At 39.9% G+C, this 21,467-nt stretch overlaps 1 protein-coding gene across 2 annotated transcripts; it reads right to left on the bottom strand.

Moving 5' to 3' along the window:
• Positions 1 to 1,949: 1,949 nt before the first annotated feature.
• Positions 1,950 to 20,785, bottom strand: LOC127799016 (syntaxin-22-like). 2 transcript variants are annotated; one of them, XM_052332694.1, is made up of 7 exons: positions 20,443 to 20,785; positions 20,189 to 20,282; positions 19,156 to 19,295; positions 18,971 to 19,045; positions 16,922 to 17,079; positions 16,729 to 16,829; positions 1,950 to 2,396 (listed from the first exon to the last, which is right to left on the bottom strand). In XM_052332694.1, exons 1-7 carry the CDS (start codon positions 20,616 to 20,618, stop codon positions 2,331 to 2,333), a joined length of 810 nt encoding a protein of 269 aa, XP_052188654.1. In that variant the 5' UTR covers positions 20,619 to 20,785; the 3' UTR covers positions 1,950 to 2,330. The 2 variants fall into 2 exon arrangements, with proteins under 2 accessions (XP_052188654.1, XP_052188656.1); XM_052332696.1 differs by having other exon boundaries at positions 18,971 to 19,042.
• Between the last annotated feature and the right edge of the window lie 682 nt (positions 20,786 to 21,467).

Below are 21,467 nucleotides of genomic sequence, written 5' to 3'. Positions count from 1 at the left end.
ACTGGGATTTTTGGGCAGAGATGCTTGTTCCTTGGCCTGCCTATCCAAAGGGTCCAAATATATTGTGGAATCAATGGTTAATATGTAGTTACATCAGTTGTCAAAACAGGTATAAATTCACTGATATGCCTTCATTTATTTTGATATCAAATTGAGATGTGTAGTGCTGTATTTAGAGGGAAATGGAGCAAGTAATGTCACTTAAATCCTATGGGATGCCTGAATGATGCTGAAAGCTTTTGAGCTTCATCCTTTATCTTATCTAAAAAGAACTATCTAAACCCAATTCCCGGCACAAGTTAAGTAGTTGAGATATGATAAGGTAAAATTTGCACTAATAAGTTATGGGCTTAATTTTTTGTCCTGTACAGTAAAGTAAAGTTTCTATTTGCTATTTATATCTTCTGTCAAAATTGAGGGCACGAGCAATAAGGAACCGTGCAAGGCGGTAATTTTAAGAATTATCTAAAGCCAAACATTAAAATTGATTAATAACTAACAATTAGCAAGCAAAACATAGGAAAGATTTATATTTATTTTTTAATACATTATATTTAATATTTTTAAAATTTTGACCAAAAAAATACACATTCTTAGCTTATTATAAATGATAAAACACCGTACTATTAACAAATTGTATGAATTGACCATTTTATTTCTAATTTTTAAAAACTTAAAACTAACATATATATATATAAATATATAATATATCTATTGAAAATGTATTTGTATATAAATTGGGTTAAATATACATGTTTTCTAAAAAAAAGTATAAACTAAACATATTCTTTCTAAATATAAATATACACAAATTAAGTATTTAAAAAATTTAACAAATGTTTTATTATAATAAGAAAGAAAAGTGATGCACAATTGGTGTTATTTCTAATAAATCATGCGTGTTTATATTTTTATCAAACTTTAAGAATATTGAGGGTAACTTATATTTATTTTTAAAATTATGCATAATTAACAAAACAAAATTCCTACACTCAGTCTAAACTACAGTTTGATCTACAATTGGGATGAATCACTGTTTTGATTAGACGGATCAAGACAGCGCTGTTTGATCCATACCTTCTCCCTCCACCACTTCTCTACCTACTTCTCTTCTCTTCCCCTCTTGGCCAAATTCATATGAAAAATATGTCAATTACACTCTTATATTTGTATTTTTAAATTAATTTAACTCTTGTAATTTAATTTTTTTTTCAATGTCACAGACCAACACGTAAAAATAGAAGGGCAAATATACAAGTTTAGTCTCCCTTTTTTCTTCTCCTCTCTTTTCCCTTTTCTTCCCTTTCCTCTTTCCTCCACTTCTCTTCTCCTCCTCCACTTATCTTTGTGCAAGCCTTCTCCTCTCTTCCCCTTTGAATATCTGACAGCGAGGGCAATCGAGGCTGACCGACAACGCGACCCCAGGCAGTGAACAGTCTGGCAAGGTGACCGTGAACAGTCTACAAATCTGACAGCAACCCCAGGCAGTCTGCGGATCTGATGTCGACCAACGACAAGGCGACCTCGAGCAGTCTGCAGACTGCTCCCGGTGACCTCGCCTTCGGTCCTTCCAATCACCTCGTCGATGAGCGTTGGTCGCCTCGCCATCAACTCTACCTTCAGCAAACCTCATCGTCTATGGCCCTCATTGTCAGACATAAAGGGAGGAGGAAGAAGGAAAGAGAAAAGAAAAGGGAAAGGGAAGAGAAGCAGAGCAGTGTGTAGAGAAGCAGTGGAGGAGAAGACACAGATCAAAACGATGCCATTTTGATCCATCAGAACTGCAGATCAAACTGCAGTCCGGACCGATTTTAGAAATTCTATTGACAAAATATAATTAAATATGGTACAAGATGTAATAATTTTGTATATGAGATGTAAAATTCACAAAGCCTACTCCGACTAGTGTATAAGAGATGTAAAACTCACACAACCTATACTCCAAATAGTGAGATTAAATGCCGTGGTATTGATGGTCCTTGTAATGGCCAAAATACTTTTTTAAGATTCATTAGTAGTACAAGCAATGCTGCGCTGCAAACAAACATGCATCCAACACCACCCTCTGTGACAAATCAAATCCAAACGACAACAACATCAACTTTCATCAAATGCAAACTCTGTTCATGCTTACTAGAAGCATGGCAAAAGGCTAGTCCTGAATGATTAACACAATCTCTCTCTCCCCCCCCCCACAGAACACAAAATTTCATCTCATCAGCACAAATCAGAAACCGCAGGCACAAAAAGGAAAAAAGAAAGATACATACATATATATATATATATTAGTCTAACCAGCATCACTCTACAGCGGCATACGTACTCGGTTTCTATATGATCAAGATGAGGAAAACAATCACCAACACCACTACGAGAACTGCCAGCGCCCACCAACACTGTTACGAAAAAAGTACAAAAACGATCAAAACTATATACAAGGACTTTAATGCATCATATATGACAGAGAATAAGAAGAAAACTAGAGCTCTCAAATTCCGGGAAAGTAGCCCAAAACCATTAGCATTTTCAAATATATCTCCGTAAATATTTTTTAGGGCACGACATCAATTTCTTTATATGGTTATGTCTACTTCAATGTGTATCTTTGGGTTCATTTCAACCCAAGCCTGTTTGAATTTTATTCAGATCCAAAGTAAGCTATTTGACCAACCTGTCATGTGTTTTAACCAACTTTGGGCTCAAATAACTTTTAATCCACTCACCGATTTCCAACAAACTTGAGTCCAACGAGTTCATCATAACCTCCTCCTGTACGATACCCAGTATTAGGCTCGGCCCAAGTTGATTCTATTTGGTCAAATTTTGCGCGGCTCCTTAGCTTCACAAAATTGGTCTGTTTTACAATTTTCAATAAATTACACTTAGAATTCACATTTTGGCTCTCCTATATTCCTTTCGAGACCCAATAATTCACCAAATTATCACTACACCCCCTTTCGATCTAATTTCATTTAATTCAAAATTAATTTTTAAAATATCCAAAAATTTTAAAATTTTCAAATATTACATCTAACACCCCTTAAAGAAACTTTGTTCTTGAATTTTTCTTAAGTTTTAATTATTCACGGTTTCTTTTAAAAATCTGGGGGTATTACATTTATTGTAACAAGGGAGGCAGTTTGGGAATTGCCATATTTACACAGGAGGGAGCAATCTGTATTCTGGAGTCAATCTTCAAATGTGAATGGAAGGGGTGGTGAGATGGGTTTGGTATCCTCTGAGCAACTAGAGGTGGCATGATCAGAAAATTGAAGCATCCGGGTAAGTGTTTGTCAGGAGAGGATGGGGTCGGGTGGGGTAGAGTGGTGGAGGCTCAGAGGTGAAGTGCTTGGGTAAAACCAGAATTCCATGTCTCAATTGATGTGGATACTGAGCCCTACGACAAGGTATAGTTCTGTTCCTCCTACCTTCCAAGATCAAGGTGCAAAGAATTTTTATGCAGGGATGGTTGTTTGAAATAAATCAATGCTCTTTCCCGGAGGTCTATGGTGAGTGGCTATTAAAGATATAAGGGCTTGAAGTGGTGTTGACAAAAATGTCTAGAAACAAATTTCTGGTTGGGTTTCAAAGAAGATAAAGGGAATCAATAAATTTGTTGACATGGAAGGGGCATCAAGAGCAGGTTTTGACATTGTTTAGGATATTAAAGTTACGAAGACAAAATCAGTACAGAGTTGCATCCATGACATACATAGCAGGGACTCTCTCCAGCTAGGAGGATGAAAGGTCAAATTTTGGTTTTTTCTATTAATTCAATTGACAACAACAATCATAAGCATTAATCCACTAGGGGGGGCCTACATGATTTCTAGATCTCAAACAATCTCTATCCGTGGCCATATCCTCTATAAGGTCAATATATGTTATATCATGTTTTAAGGGTTTCCTAAGCCTTTTTTCATCTCCTGTCCCTCTTTTGCTACAAATTTATGCTACTTCTATTAATTCATGTCAAGCCTCGCAAATAAGACTTGAGTTTCCGTGCAATTGGAAGGATAGAAAGAGAGAGAATTTTGGAGGGAGAGTATGAAAGAATAAGAGAGAATTTGAGAGGGAAAGAATTCAAAGTATTCTTATTCATGAATTCTCGTCCTCAGGTAGCTAAGCATTTTATAGGCTCTTCCTTGCAGTTACACTACAACGAGAGGTAGAATGTAATTATGCTATCAACTACTTCTGTTGGCTCCCGCCATTACATTTGAAAATTCAGAAAAGTTACAATTGGACTCTAGGGTCATGACACTCCCCCACCCTTCAAAACCCATTCTTGTCCTCAAGAGTTTCACAACAGACTTGTTACTCTTGGAAATTGTTTCAACAGCTCCGAGAGGTACTCCCAAGTGGTGTGGTCAAGAATTTCACAGTAGACTCGCTGCTCTTGGAAATTGTTTCAACAGCTCCGGGAGGTACTCCCAAGTGGTGTGGTTTGGCTATAGTTGTGGCCATTGGACCAATACTTGGGTTAGGGGCACTGCTCTTTCATAGATCACCCTCCTGTCTAGGAGCCCTGGGCTCTAGATTTTTTCCAATTCATCTTCCATGGTTGGCAATTGCTGGCTCGTGGGGGCTCCTGGTTCAATGGACATTTTGAGCAACGAAACATGAAACACCAGGTGTACATTCACTCCTGAGGGAAACTTCAACTTGTAAGCCATTTTTCCCACTTTAGATTCAATGATATAGAGCCCAAAATACTTAGGACTGAGCTTTGATGCGGGTATGGTTGTGAAGGGTGGTTGCAAGAACCTTTTCACTTTTAGGAACACCCTATCCCCCTCCTCAAAGGCCCTGTCACTCCTCCTTCTGTCAACATTCTGCTTCATCCTATTATGTGTTGTGGCTAACTCCTTTAGGATGGGGATGGCATGTCTTGCCTTTGCTACAAGTATTACTCCACTACTACTAAACTGGTAGTAGAGCTAGCTATAGCTGGTAGAATGGGTGGCTTGTACCCAAAAATTGCTTCAAAAGGGCTTCTCTTGATGGCACTGTGAAAGCAGGAGTCGTACCATCATTGAGCTAGTGGCAGCCACCTATTCTAACTTTTTGGCTTGGTGAAACACATGCATCTGATGTAGGCTTCTAGGCACTAATTGACCCTCCCTGTTTGGCCATCAGATTGAGGCTGATAGGCAGTTGGCATATGCAATCCCACCCTTAACTTCTTAAACAATGTCACGCAGTGAACTTGACCATAGGGAGACTTTCTAATTTCTTTATTTCTCTTACTACTATCATTTTTGTACTTATTTCTGTAACTTCAATTCTCTATTATAGAGTTTGTTAGCCTAGGGGAATCCACGTGCATGTGGTTATAGGTGGCAGCACATGCAGATTGTATAAATTCTCCCAAACGATTCCCTAAGGAATTAATGAGAATTATCTGAAGAATTTCATTCTCTGTGCGCGCGCGCGCGCGTGTGTGTGTGTGTGTTCCTTTGGGAACGCCTTCCAATTCTCATCAAATTAGGAAGGGAGACAATTGCCAGGCTTAGGCCGTGACAAATTGGTATCAGAGTGCAATCTTCGGCCAGAGTTGCTGGGTCAATGGTGGAGGGTACCCGCATGAAGAACTTTGAATCGCAACTGCAACAAGTGAGCTCGACCATGATCGACTTCCAAAATAGAGTAGACCAGCTAGAGTTTGAAGCCACCCGAAATCATGAGGCGATCGTGGCAATGGATTGCAAGTTGGAGAGTTCCATGGAGGGATTGGAACGAAGGTTGGATGGCTTGATCACAAGGGTGCGAGAAGAACTAGGAGCTCAAATGCAGCAATTCATGGTGATGTTCACTCGCCAGAACTCGATAAGGATATCCCTTGACTTTCCCACCTAGAGAAAGGATTGAACCTATTTTGCAAGGAAATGGGATGAATAAGGGTAATGGCACCTCTGAGATTACAAGGATCCAAAGGAAGAATTGGAAGGATTGATGGAAAGAGGAAGGGATGGTCCTATCAATCACTAACATTCAGGATTTCCCATGCCCCAGATGGAGATTCCAACATTTAAAGGAGTCAATCGCAAATGGTGGTTGAAGAAGTGTGAGAGGATGTTTGATTGGTTTAATATACTCGAAAGACAAAGAGTATCCCTGGCTACAGCATACTTCAATGAAATGGTTAATGTCTGGTATCAAGGGTGTATAAGGGTGAGCAGGAATTACACTTGGGAAGAATTTTCGGAGAAATTGTGTTAAAAATTTGGAGAGAGGAGTATGGTGGATGTCATAGAGGAATTTAATAAACTCAAACAGACTGGGGATGCAAGGTCTTATCAAAAACAATTTGAGGAGTTGAGATCCCTCATGATTCACCACAATCCCCACCTCTCGGAAGCCTATTTTGTGTCAAGTTACATGAGTGGTCTCAATGAAGAGCTTAGGCCAATGGTAAAAATGATGAGGCCCCAAACCGTAGAGCAGACATCGGAGAGTGCTTGCCTACAAGAAATGGTGGTAAAGGCTTTAATGAAGAAGCAGAGGCAGCAGCAGAAGGGGGTGGGCTTATGGACATCCCATCAAGGAGGAAGGAGTTTTAACGAAGAGGTGGTGAAAGGAATGCTGGGATGAAGAATGGGGCTGGATCAAGTTCCTCACCCTATGGAGGAAAATTGGGAGAACAAAGGAGACTTGCAAACCTATGCTTTAGATGTGGGGATAAATATTATCCCAGACATCAATGCAAGAGGCAAATCTAGCTGCTGGAAGGTGAAGATGAGGAATCACAAGAGGAAAAAGCGGATAGTGATTGTGAAGGGTGCGAAGATGGGGACAAAGGAGAGATTTCTATACATGCTCTAAAAGAGGTACCTAATAACAAAATCATTAAGGTGGAAAGGAAGGTTAAGGACTGTAGCCTCATGATCTTGATAGACAATGGGAGTACCCACAGTTTTCTCAATGAAGGCACAACTAAGAGGCTAAAATGTAAACTTTCAGTGACCCAACTGTTGTGTGTGACAGTGGCAGTGGCTAATGGGAGTCGGGTGATAAGTAAGTCTGCTTGCAATGGGTTTTGTTGGGAAATGCAAAGTGAGCAATTTAAAACAAATTTAAGGCTCCTAGGCTTAGGGGGTTGTGATGTGTTCTTGGAGTGGATTGGATGAAAGGGGTTCGCCCCATCAGTTTTGATGTCAATCGTATGGAGGTTTCATTTGAAAAAGAAGGGAGGAGGATGACCCTAACTGGGGGAAGAGAAGCAGGAGCCTGCAAGATAATCACGAGAAAAAGGCTAAAGAAGGTGTTCAGGAACAGGTGGGATCAGTTAACTCAGCTATTCTCCATTGTGGCAATGGAAGAGGACCTGACAGCAAGAAGGAGCAAGGAGAAATCTATTTCAATGTCAGCACTCCTATGGGTATGTTTAACCAGGTACATAATTCAATTCTCCTTAATAAATTGTTGATTGAGTTTTGAGGATCTATTCATGGACCCTAAGACCCTTCCCTCCCACCCAAGAGTTTGGCCATGCCATTAACCTCAAGGCTAATTCTAAATTCATTAATATCCAGTCCTATTGTTATCCACCAATTCAAAAGTCAGTGATAGAGCAAATGGTTAGGGAAATGATGCAACAGTCCTTCATTAGACCTAGCCACAACCTTTTTGCTTCCCCTGTCCTATTAGTCAAGAAAAATGATGGGTCATGGCGTTTTTGTGTGGATTATCGCCAACTTAACACCATGGCTATCAAGGACAAATTCCCTATACCAATGATGGAAGACCTTTTAGATGAGCTTCACCAAGCTAAATTCTTTTCTAAGTTGGATCTGAGGACATACATAAAACAACAAAATTAGAATGAAGCCTGAGGACATACATAAAACAACTTTTAGAACACACCACGGACATTTTGAGATTTTGGTGATACCATTCGAGCTCACCAATACTCTAACTACCTTTCAATAATCCCTCATGAATTAAATTTTTGAGCCTTACCTAAGGAAATTCATACTTGTATTTTTTTATGACATACTCATCTATAGTCTTAATTTTAATCAACATTTGGCCCACCTAAGAACCATCTTTAAGGTCCTCAGATCCAATAAGCTCAATATCAAAAAAACTAAGTGTGCCTTTGGTCAAAGTCAAGTGGACCACTTGGGGCATCTAATATCAGGGGAAGGGGTTAGTGCAAATCCTAAAAAGGTGGAAGCCATGGTGGCTTGGCTAAAGCCAAAAACAGTCAAGGCTTTGAGATGGTTCCTTGGGTTAACTGGGTACTACCGTCAGTTTGTTAAGGATTATGAAGTTATTAGCAAGCCCTTGACCGAGCTTTTGAAGAATGAGGGATTTAGTTGGGGGCCAGAGGCTGTCAGCAGGGTGCCTGTTTTGGGGTTACCAAACTTTAACAAACCCTTTGTTTTAGAGACTGATGCCTGTGCAGGAAGGGAGACCGTTGGCATTTCTCAGCCAAGACCTAGGCCCTAGACATATGGAGCTCAGTATTTATGAAAAGAAGTTCTTAGGCGTGTTAATGGTTGTAGAAAAATGGAGACATCTTCTGGAGGGGAGTAGGTTTATAATAAAGACAGACCGTGAGAGTTTAAAATTTATGTTACAACAGAAATTGCACACCCAACTTCAAAAGAAAGGGATGTCCAAACTAATGGGATTAGATAATAGTATTTAGTACAAAAAGGGCAAGGAGAATGTGGCAGCTGATGCCCTCCTCTCCAGGTGCCACGAAGAAGGAAGTTTGGCAGCTATTACTACAGTAGTTCCTGAGTGGTGTCAAGAAATCATAGCCAACTATGAGGAGGATGAAAAAGTAAAGGCCTTGCTGGAAAGAGTAGTTGTCAGCAAGAGAGAGGAAGATGGATATTCCTTGGTTGGAGGTATGATGAGGTACCAAGGAAGGCTGGTAGTGGGGAACAAAGGTGATCTCAAGAGGAGGATATTGTAGTCCCTACATGAGTCAGCATTAGGGGGACACTCAGAGGTATAGAATACTTACCTTAGAGTGAAGCAGTTGTTCTATTGGCCCGGACTTAGAACAGAAGTGAAAGAGTTTGTGATGACTTGTGACATCTACAAGCGATGTAACAGTGAAACTATAGCTTCCCCGGGCCTTTTGCAACCCTTACCTATTCTTGATCAAGCATGGAAAAGTTTATATATGGATTTCATTAAAGGGATGCCAAGGTTAGAAGGAAAAGACAACATATTGGTTGTCGTTGATAGGCTAACTAAATTTGCCCATTTTATGGGGCTCGCTCACCACCCCTATACATCCCGGGATGTGGCTAGAGTTTTTTTGGATCAAGTGGTGAAAATACATGGGGTCCCTAAGACTAAATCTCAGACCGTGACAAGATTTTACCAGTCTTTCGTGGCAGGAGTTCATGAAGGCCTTAGGGACAAAGTTAAACATGTCAACAGCCTATCACCCCCCAGATAGAGATAGTTAATCAAAGCCTAGAAACTTCCTTGAGGTGTGTGAGTTTTTTGCATCCTAAAAGTTGGCATAGATGGCTATCCTTGGCCTAGTGGTGGTACAACTCCAACCACCACACCTCCCTTAAAATGTCCCCATTCGAGGCCTTATTTGGGTACAAACCACCTATTTTGCCAGCAGTGGGGTATTCTATAGTAGCCACAGTTGAGGATTATCTGCAACAAAGGAAGAGGGTTTTATAGCAGCTAAAAAGGGAGTTAGCTTCAGCCTAGAATAGGATGAAGCAGTTTACAGACCACAAGAGAAGTGTGAGGGAATTTGTCGTGGGGGAAGAGGTATATTTAAGGCTGAGGTATCCTCATTTGAAGTCTATCTCTCAAGGTCCGGTATCCAAGCTCAATCCTAAGTATTATGGGCCCTTTCCCATAATTGCTAAGATTGGATTAGGAAGGGAGATAATTGTCAGGCTTAGGTCGTGACAAACAACTCCAGCCAAAAAAATTGCTAGTAAAGATTTTGTACCTATCTGATATAATAGATTTAGGGACCCCATGCAACTTTACTACTGAATTGAAAAATACCATGGCCACTTCTTGGGCTAAAAAAGGGCTTGTGAGGTTGAGGAAATGCCCAAATTTTGTCAATCTATCCACCACCACTAATATAACATCCTTACCTTCAAATTTAGGCAACCCCTCCACAAAGTCCATTGAAATCCCTTCCCATGCTTGTTCTGGAACCTCTAAGGGTTGTAGTAGACCAGGGTATGGCACCTACTCATGTTTACATCTCTAGCACGCTTCACAAGCCAATACAAAGTCTATTACATCCTTTTTCTATTTTAGCCAAAAAAACAACTACCTCACCTTGTGATGAGTGGCCCTGATCCCAGTGTCCCCCTAGTGGTAAGCAATGGAGAGACTTTAAGATCCTCTCCTTCAAACCACTAATCTTCCTTGAAACCTGATCAAATTGTTGGATAATGAATACTCCTGATTTCTCGTAGGTTACACAACAAGTTGGGATAATAGTTCCCTCACCCAATCTATCTGGTCATAGCTCTGCACAAGCTCTTTCACCCATTCGGGCACCACTACTGTAACGGTATGGCAACTACCTCCATCACTATTGTCCTCCCTTCTAGATAGGGCACCAGCTACTACATTCTCCTTTCCCTTGCGGTAAAGGATGTTGTAGTCTAACCCCATAAGCTTGGAGACCCCCTTCCTTTGTAACTGAGACTGTAGCCTTTGTTGTGACAAGAACCTTAGGCTCTCATGATTTGATCACAAATGGGTTGCCTTCCAAATAATGTCTCCATTTGTCAACTGTTTTCAACACTGCCAGTAATTCTTTGTCATACACACTCCACTCCAGATGCCTAGGAGCCAATGCTTGGTTGATGTAAGCTATGGGTCTTCTTTCTTGCATCAACACTATTCCTATCCCCTTGCATCTATCTCTATCACAAATTGTTTGGAAAAATCAAGGAGTGCCAACATAAGGGCTTAAGTCATGGCCTTCTTGAGTGCCAAGAAGGCTGCCTCGGCTTGGGGGTTCCAATGGAAGCCATCCTTCTTGAGGAGATCTATCAATGGCCTGCTAACCACCCCATAGTGCCTTATGAACTTCCAATAGTACCCTATTAGACCTAGAAACCCTCTTAAGTTGTTACACAATTAGAGGTCTAGGCCACTCCACTATAGTTGTGACCTTATTGGGCTCAGTTTTGACACCCTCACCAGAAATGATATGCCCCAAATATCCCACCTCATTCTTGACAAAGATACACTTAGCTTGACAAACAGTGGGTTAAATCTAAGGATCTCAAATGCAGTTCAAAAGTGGGTTAAATGTTGTTCCAAATTTGGGCTGTATATTAGGATGTCATCAAAGAAGACTAGGATAAATTTTTGAAGGTATGAGGTAAAGATTTGGTTCATGAGAGCTTGGAAGGTGGCTAGAGTGTTTGTAAGCCCAAAAGGAAAAACAACAAATTCATACAAGCCTTGGTGAGTCCAAAAGGTTGTCTTAGGTATGTCTGAAGGTTTCATCCAAATATGATGGTATCCAGATCTAAAGTCTAATTTGGAAAATATTTTGGCTCTAGCCAATTCATCCAACAAATCATTAATTAGGGAAATTGGAAATTTGTTTTTGATGGTGTGAGAATTGAGTTGACGGTAGTCAACACAAAACCTCCAAGAACCGTCCTCCTTTTTTACAAGTAACACTAGGGATGCAAAAAAACTTTAGCTAGGCTGTATAAAAGAAGTGGCTAGCATGTTAGAAATTTGCTTCTCAATTTCTACCTTCTATGTGGGTGAGTAACGGTATGCCCATATGTTAACAAGGGTGGTTTGGGGTTTAAGGGGTATGGCATGGTCCAAGGGTCTTTTAAGAGGTAGGGAATTAGATTTAGTGAAGAGGTCCTTAAATTCTTCCAAAAGTAAGTGTAAGCTATCTAAAATAGGTACCTGAGAAGAAATTGAGTCAGATTCCTCCTTCCCCTCTGGTTGAGCCTTTCCCTCCTTTTCAGTTCCATCCCATTCCACAGCATGGATTGAATAGAGCTGTGTAATCTACCCCCATTTTCTTTGTATCAACTTCTACAACCTGCTTCCTTTAATCAGTTTGCATTCTCCCTGTTCCAAGCGGCCTACCAGTGTCAGCTTCTTGCCCTCCATTTCTACAATCACCTCTAGTTTGTTAAAGTCGAAAGTTGATGGACTAACTATCCTCATCCAGTCCACCCCTAACACAATATCGCAGCCCCCCCAGCTCTAGGATCCTCAGGTCAACCCTAAACTCATGTCCTTGCATCACCCATCTAAAATTAACACACTTACAGTGACTATACATCTTGTGTTCGTTGGCCACAGTCATTGACAATGGTGTGGTGTGAGTCATTCTATACTTTAATTCAGTGGTCATAGCTTCATTCAAGAAGCTACAGGTGCTACCACTATCTATAAGCACCATAAGTCTCTTCTTTCCCACCTATCCTCTAACCTTAATTATCTTCCTAGTAGGGTCTCCCCTTAGTGCATGAAAAGAGATTTCAACCCCTTCCTAACCTTGCTCCTCCTCAAATGCATCCTCTGTCTTTTCCCCTTTCTCTTCCTATTCTTCCTCCCCATTGTTTTCATCCTCCTCCTCATGCACTCCTTCCATGTTGAGCAAGTGTGTCTTACACTGATGCCCGGGGCTGTATTTGTCACCACACTTATACCACAATCCCAACATCCTCCTTTGTTCCAGTGTAGTGGTTCTGCTTGCAGATGGATTAGAGTTCCCCTTAGTTCCCCTTATGTCCGCCCAAAGCCATAGCAGGCAATAGAGCCTTAGAGTTCCCCCCCCCCCCCCCCCCTCTTAAGTGGCCAACAATTGGGAGTGCCCTTGGCACGGGTTTGTTCCTATTGAAAATTGCCTCTAGTGTCAATTCTTGTAACCTCGCCTTCTCTGTCGCTTCTCTCACTGTGGTAGGCATCATCATTTTCACCATGGACCTTAATTCATCCTTAAGGCCCCTAATAAAACTAGGGACAAAGTACTGATCAGTAAAAGTGGGTTGAGCATTCCACATCAACGCCCCCAACTCCTCAAACTTCTTCTGATACTCAGTGATCGTCCCTTCTTATCTGAGTTTATTGAATTCTTCAATAACATCTGCCATATTCCTCTCCGAAAAGCGGATGCATAATTCCTCCGCAAAATCAATCCATCTAGCCCCCATTCCCCTAGATTTGGACCATCCTAGGTACCAGGCATCAGCCACATCATTTAGATAGGTTGTAGCAAGGACAATCCTCTAATTTTCAGCAATGTTGTAGTGCTGAAAAAACCTCTCACACCTACAAATCCACCAGCGTGGTTTGGATCCTTCAAACAGGGGAATCTCTTGCCTCGGCATCAGCCCTTGGCTAGATCTAAGGGAATTTGATTCTCTTACCTGGCCACTAGTATCTTCGCACTGTAAGGTCCCAGCCTTTGCTACTCCTTGGGGCCTAGGAAAAATTCCTTATCCGGACATGCCGATCTCCAGGACTGATCAAGGAGGAAATTTCAGCGGCAACAGGAATTGAGGGAGTGCGGACAGCATGCTGATCGCACTGCTAATCCATTGGTCCAGTGTTTCTCTATGCCTCACCGATTCTCTTTGAACTCCATCCCTAAAAGCTATTACATCCTCCCGCAATTCATCGCGAATTGCCCGCACCTCCTCCCCACTCTAAGAAACCCCCTCCTGAGTTTGGGACATACCATACTCCATCGCTTCCATACGATTCTCCAGTTGTTTCAATTTGGTGCCCTCAGCCATTAGATCCACCTTCTCTGTTTTGATCACAATTCAATCGTCGCCTACCTTAAGCTATTGGATCACACTCGTTTTTTGCCGGAATCACAACCAATGATGATTGGCTCTGATACCAAAATGTCAAGCCTTGCAAATGAGACTTGAGTTTCTGGGCAATTAGAAGGATAGAAAGAGAGAGAGAATTTTGGAGGAGAGTTTGAAAGAATAAGAGAGAATTTGAGAGGGAAAGAATTCAAAGTATTCTCATTCATGAATTCTCGTCCTCAAGTAGCTAAGCCTTTTATAGGCTCTTCCCTACGGTTACACTACACCAAGGGGTAGAATGTAATTCTACTATCAACCACTTCTGTTGGCTCCTGCCATTACATTTGAAAATTAAAAAAAAAATACAATTGGACACTTGGGTCATGACAATTCAATTGTGCCTCAAATAACAATGGAAGTGGAGATATTAGAAGGGAGTGGGTGAAACTAATTTTATTGTTGAAATGAAAGATTTGAATTTATTTCTTGATACATGAGATGGTTGAATGAGACAAATAAGTGAAATGATTGAAATCTCCTTGAATAAAATGGAAAGGGTACTTGGTGACTTAGTTTTGATACCTTTTTGTTGGTTGCGGTTAGAAGTATGATGGGTGACAGGCGGCACAGGTCCCCTAGGATTGGGGCAAGTCAATCAAGAATTGGGTATGGGTGGTGTAGACCATTCAGTTTCTTGCTTGTTTGAAAATGTGGCAGACAGATTCGTGTATTACTCAAGGGTTTATCGCTCTAATGATCATGGGTTTAATGACCATAGGTTGAATAAAGCATTATGGGATGAACTGTTAATGCAGGGAACTTTGATATATGACAATTTGAGCAAGTGCTCAGCTCCAGAAAACAGAGAGGGAGAAGTGGATCCTCTTCAAGGATGAACCGATGAAGAGAAAATGAAAACAAATCCTGGAAGTTACAGTGGAAAAAGAGAAAGCCAGGAAAGAGAAATAAGAGGGAAGAGAGAGAATTTCAGTCTAGAGAAAAAGAGATTTTTGACAAATGATTTGAGGGTCTAAGGATAGTGGGTTACAAGTGAAGTGGTTCCAGCTCAGCTAGCTAGTGCCCAATCGAATTAACCACCTCTCAACCAATTAATGAACTCTAACAACTCTATAACAGTTGCACCAGCCTCTGTACTAACTCTGCAACTCCAGAGATGAGGAAATAACTACACGTTGCTGCAACCAAAGTCCAAAGGTAATGATCTGGGCCTCTCCTTATCCTCGTGTCTCCTTAGAGGAACTCTATTCTTGGTCTGAGCTTCTGAATGTCAGCATATATCAAAACTGCTAGTTACATCCTAGGTGCAATATGGGGGGGAGAGGCAGGGAGGATTTGATGTGGCTGCTGATGTAATGAACTTCTGAGCACATCCATGGTGCAGTGGAGGTGATTTTCAATAGGTGCCGTTCTCATAATGAATTGCAAAATGTTCTTTGTTGAGTAGGCCAGTGATGGAATTTTCTGAGTTCATTGCTTGGGGCATTTAATTGGAACTTCCTCTGGAAGGAGGTCAATTTACATGAGGCAATAGGAAGAGTTCTCTACCATGTCAGAGATTGATCGGTTACTTATATCTCAAAATCTAGGAATATCTCCGATATTGAACAATTTTATTTACCTAGGGCTGTTGCAAATCATGTGCCTACCCCCTTCTTGATAATGGGGAAGGATTAAGAAAAGGATCAAATCTGTACAATTCAAGAACATCAGGTTTTGTGCACAAGATTGAAAATGGCTACAAGGTGGAAGGAACCCGACCTTCTATTTGGCTACAACTTGAAAAGTTGGAACAAGTTCTGGTAAAGAAAAAGACAGTTTCTTTTTTCATTTCTTTTCTTATAAACAATACTACATTAAAAAATCTGCCGGAAGGTCCTTAAACTCCAGAAAAAGGGAAACAAGAATAGTTCTCTTCACTGTACAAATATATTCCCAAATCTCAATATCCTAAACACCCTCTTATCATGCCACGTGAAAAAGAATTAAAAAAGTGGCATCTATCCAAGCACAACCTCAAACTCTGACTGAGGCAAGCACCAAAAATCTCCAAAATCATACTCCCCATAAAGATGCAGTCCAATCCAAATAAAAACAACCACCCTATGAGGGGCTTTGGATCTCAAACAGCTTTCGATGGAAAACACTCTCTCCGGACAAATGAAAAACATGTAACATCCAATGAAAACAGTCATTGACTCAATTTCAAAATCTCAGGGATTAAACTGGGAACAGCACATAATACCAGCATAAGAAAGGAGAAACAATCCAAATCCAAGCCTCCTTAAACCTCACAATAACATTCAAATAGAACAGTCATCAACTCAATTTCAAAATCTTGTAGATTAAACAGGGAAGATCACATAATACCATCATAAGGAGAAGCAATCCCCATCCAAGCTTCCTTAAACCTCACCAGCCAAAACAGATCCAAAACAGATCAGAGAAACCTCAGAAACCACCTTGAAGACAAAATGTAATTGTCCAATTGCTTATGACATTTGGAGTACCCCCGCCTCGCTCTCCCCCTCCCTTCCTCTCTCATTATGTCTACTGGGCTATGGCAATTTCTTTTTTTTTTTTCCCAGATTATGCCAATTTCATTTTTGGATGTTTATTTTCTTAGCGTCAGGCTTGTCCTAGCAAGGGTGTGAAGAATTTTTGGTTTTCTATTCCTTTTTGTATTTTAACATGGAATATTGGAAGGGAGAGAAATAAAAGATCTTTGAAAATCCTAGAAATTCTCCTGCTTTTCTCAAGGGAAACATTCCCATTTTCCTTCTCTTTTGGTATAGGGGATTTTTCAATTTTTCATTCTCTTTACAACCTTGTATGAAGTTTTTAGATGATTAGATTAAGTAGCTTCTTTTGTGTGGAATTCATCCACTTAAGGTGCTTCTTTTATAGAGAGAGTTGCTTTCAGAAAAAAAGCAATAATATTACTCACCCAAGAGCATTTAGATTTGATGCTTTTGGACGTTTTGGATAACTGTACTCTAGCCTGTGTGGTTGCATCAGAGGAAGCTTCAATATTTGATTGAATGTCATCTGTTACAATTCAAAAGAACAAAGACAGAAGTGCACAATTAGACACAAGAGATATCAGGGGAATGTACTTTTGTGGGTTTTTAGTATCTTACCAATAACTATTCCTTGCTCGTGAACTAGAACAGCTAAGTCTTTAAAAATTTCATTTGCCTGCCCAATTTGATCTTGTATGTCTCTGATACCTTGTTCTCGTTCCTCCATTATAGCTTCATTGAACGCAATTTCATTTCCTAGAAGTAATATCTCCTGCCTGCATATTTTCAACATCAAAGTTATTTGTTGTTCACAAAGGTCCTACCAAATTTCTTAAAAATAAAAAACAAGAAACCAGCATGGAGATATTGAAATATTTTCCAGGTTGTGCAATCGGATCAATAGAAAATTAGATAGGCTGAATAGTAGAAGAAAAAACACATTTTCAAAGAAAAAATAGACTTACTTATTTAGGAAGCAACAAAATAAACATACTCATGGCTCATAAGCCACTTATACCCCAGTAACAAAGTAATAGTTATTCCTCAGGTGGAGAGTGCATAAGCATGCAACAGTTTTGCAGAATAATAGACATCCTGATTAACTTGAGATCTTTGACAATGATATTGACCCATAGAAGTTCACATACCCTATTTGCCATTGCTCTAAATTCAGCCTCCACACTAGATCGAGCAGCCACACTCAGTTTCTTACTTCTCCAAGTAATTAAGTTCCCTCCCAAAAAGTGCAATAACCTAATGTGGAGAGGCATCCTATTCAAGAAAGGTACCAAGTTGATTATTAAAGCCTATATTGATACTGATTGTGTTGGATCTCTCATGGATAGATACCTTAAGATAGTGGAGGATTCTAAAGATAGCATGCATACGTTCTTCTCTAGGATCATGCATGAATTAACTTGCCACTCCAACGGCATAAGCTATGTCCAACCTTGTATGAGATAGATATATAAGTCTACCTACTAGTCTCCGATATCTTCCTTTATTAATCACACTACTCTCTCTCTTTCCCAATTATCTTGTAGTTTGGATCAATAGGAGTACTTCTTGCCTTGCTATTGAAACTTCCAGTTTCTTTGAGAAGATCCAAGACGTACTTTCTTTGAGATATGAAGATGCCCTTCTTAGAATAGGTCACCTCTATACCAAGGAAGTATTTGAGTTTGCCGAGGATCTTGATCTCAAATTCTCTGACTAGACACTTCTTGAGAGATTCATGTTTAACTTTATCATCCCCGATCACAATTATATCATCAACATACACCAGAAGGGCAATAACCATACCTTACTTGAATGCTTAATAAATAATGTGGGGTCTCCCCTACTTTGCTTGTAGCCCATTCCAAGTATTACTTTTGTAAATCTACCAAACTAGGCTCTTGGAGATTGTTTGTGATCATACAAAGCCTTTTTTAGTCTACACACTTGATTAGCTCCAAAGTTCTTGTCAAAACATGGTGGAGGCTCTATATATGCTTCCTCTTCTTGCTCCCCATGGAGAAATGCATTCTTCACATCGAATTGCTACAAACACCAATTAAAATTAGCTACAAGGGAGAGCAATACTCGTACCATATTCATTTTTGCTATTGGTGCAAAAATCTCTTGTTAATCAATTTCATAAGTCTGAGTGTACCATTTAGCAACCAAACTTGCCATGTATCTTTCAAGGGTTCCATCTGTCTTATACTTAAGAGTGTAGACCCATTTGCATCCTACCAATTTCTTTCCCACAAGTAAAGTCACAACTTCCCGCATGTTATTCTTCTTTAGTGCATTCCTTTCCTCTCTCATAGCTTGTACCCACTCCTTAGTCTCTAAAGCCTCACTTACCGAGGTGAAAATAGGAACTAAATCAAAAGCAGCAATAAAGGCTTTATGTTGAGGTGTTAGTTTGAAACAAACTAGGAGATGGAATGATGGGTACATTTCCTGCTAGGTTTTTGCAATGCAATAGGTAAATCTAAATCACAAAACTTAGGTTCATCAACAAATAACCAATCTAATATACCAACACTAGCATAAAATGTAAGAAAGCAATTTAATTGAATATCTACACAAAGAAGAAAAGATGACATATCTCTACTAGCAAGAAAAATGAAAATGATAAAACTACCACAGGAATCAATCCATATGTTAAGCGCCCACCTTTTATGTTCCATAAGGAATGGTTGGTTCTCCTGGTCAGTGCTAACTGCTGGAGATTGAATAGAGATAGTTCTGCTTCCAAATGCAGAGAAACAAACCGCATAAGACTACTGGAAGCTTTTACATGATTATAAAATCAAGAAACTAAGGTTGAAGATTTTACAGGAAAACATGTGATTGCATACGTTTGGCTCATGGAGGATGTCGCGGTAAAGGGTGAGTAAGTAGACTCACGCTCAGAAGCTAGCTGTTGAACTTTCTGGAACTCTTGCAAGGTAGTTTGAAAATCTCTTGCAAGCTTAGCATCTTCTATTCTCTTGCTTGGCTGAAAATTCAACCAGACAAAGTCAATTACTTATTTCAGTACATAGAGTAACTACTAAAAATTTGGAATTTCCAGTGTAGAACAAGCTAAATCTTGCAGAAAGTTCTGGTAGTCTTCCCAATTTGTTTCATGTGATATTACCAATAATGCAGAAATTAGTACATGAATAAACTCACTAGAGTTATATGAGTCTCAAGTTGAAAAACAATTTAGATCAATTCAACTGTGTACCAACACACCGAATCAAATTTGAATGAACATAAATCAATGCCCCATATAGCCTGCCTTGGTCCTAAAATTGACATATTGTTACCAAACATTTTTGTCCAAATCGGGGCAAAACACGAAACTACCCACCATCCTCACTTTCTGAAGGGTTTTCAATATAGTCTTACTTGGGATCCTACCATACAGTCCCTATCAATATATTGAAGAGCATTTCCAGCCATTGTACAGACCCACCATTCCACAACTCATTCATTTCAAACCTAAAACCACATGAATCATTAAACCCAGAACTGGCAGTGGAGCTTGTGATTACAGTGCCACAAGCAGCATTCAACCTCCAACTCGTTCCCACATGATCAATCATTGAGAGAAAAAGAAAATAACAAAATAAAAAAGGAACACAGGAAAAAGCTTATGAGGAAAGAAAAACACATATTTAACATGGAAAGCAAGATTCAGAAATCAGTGTCACTACATTAAAAATAGATTACAACATAGGTATGAACCAAATTTGCAGATCACTTCAATCAGAAAGAAATGGAAAGTGAAACAAAAGTTTCCATTTTCTCCATTGTGTCTCGTGTTATACATTAAAAGAATCAAAATAGTAATCAGAGAGTAAAAGGCAATTGCGGAGAAGAGAATGAAAGGCATAAAATTTTTACATCGACATTGGCAGAGCGGTCGGAATCACTGACGATTTTGAGCTTAGCAGAAGTTTCCTTCACCAACTGCATAATCCGTTGTCTTGTATCGACCCTGCATACCGCAACCGCCTCATCAGAAATCACTTGCATAAGAATTTCTAATACAAGTTGCGAAAAATTAAAGATGCAAGCGAGAGGGAGGCAAGTGAAAGCAACCAAGAGAGAGAGAGAGCGAGAGAGAGAGAGGGAGAGGGAGGGAGGGAGAAACAGACAGCTTTTGACGGTGATCGGGAGTGTCCTTAGCGGTGCCGACAGCGTCGACGAGCCTCCGGAAGGCAGCGACGGCGGTTTTGATCTGGAATATGCCGGCGGCCACGGCTTGCGAGGGACTCTGAGATGAAGAGGGGAAGGGCCTGGCGCCATTGTTCTGGAGATCCTGAAAACTCATGACTACTACTTGCGCTGAATTTGCGCTCCACAAAAGCTTCTAGGTCTCTCAATTGCAGAGTATGAGTCCGGCAAGAGATCAGGCGCTTGAAGTTCCTTCAACACGCAGTTGCTCTCACCGCCACTCTGCACACAACACTGTTGGTCTGATAAAGTCGGGAGCAACCCAACCCCACCCCTTCCCCCTGTTGTTATTATTTATTATTTATTATTTATTATTTATTATTAGCGGTTTCCCTTTCAAATTCCCAATCGCAAGCGTCAAAATTTTGGGGTGGGGTCTATACAATGAACGGTTATTATAATTTGAATTCGCCTGAACTGAAAGTAAAAAGTTTCAATTAACGGCTAATAACTAAATATCTAATTGTTTTTTTAAAAAAGTTATTAATAAGTTATTAAAAAATAGAATTAATGTTATTAATATAATTAAAAAATATTAAAATGGCATCATTGTAGCCCATTCTTCTATCGGGGGAGTGTTTTTAAATAAATTTAACTATCTCGGTAAAAAAAATTCATTTGAAAAAATCTAACAAATAAGTTCTCTCGAACAATAAAATTCCCCTGGAGAAACACCTTATACACTAACAGTTTGCATGACAAACACTACACATGCAATCGAGCCATTCTTTCATGAAATTACAAGGAGACTCTCTCCCTAACAACTACTAGTCTATTATCCTATATTGTTTCGCACAATGCAGCTTGCCTCACAAAGGCTCTCCTTCTCCTAGAAAATCACTCTTTTAAGGTGGTTTCTCATTAGTCTTTTTTCGTGTTTAACTCGAGACAATATCACGTTATCTATAAATGTGTGCCACGTGTCCTACTCACCAACTTCAAAGTG

The sequence above is a fragment of the Diospyros lotus genome, chromosome 4 (assembly GCF_014633365.1).
Source record: "Diospyros lotus cultivar Yz01 chromosome 4, ASM1463336v1, whole genome shotgun sequence".
Taxonomy (NCBI): domain Eukaryota; kingdom Viridiplantae; phylum Streptophyta; class Magnoliopsida; order Ericales; family Ebenaceae; genus Diospyros; species Diospyros lotus.
Note: the sequence above shows the minus strand (reverse complement) of the source record. Positions and strands in the feature narration are given on the sequence as shown.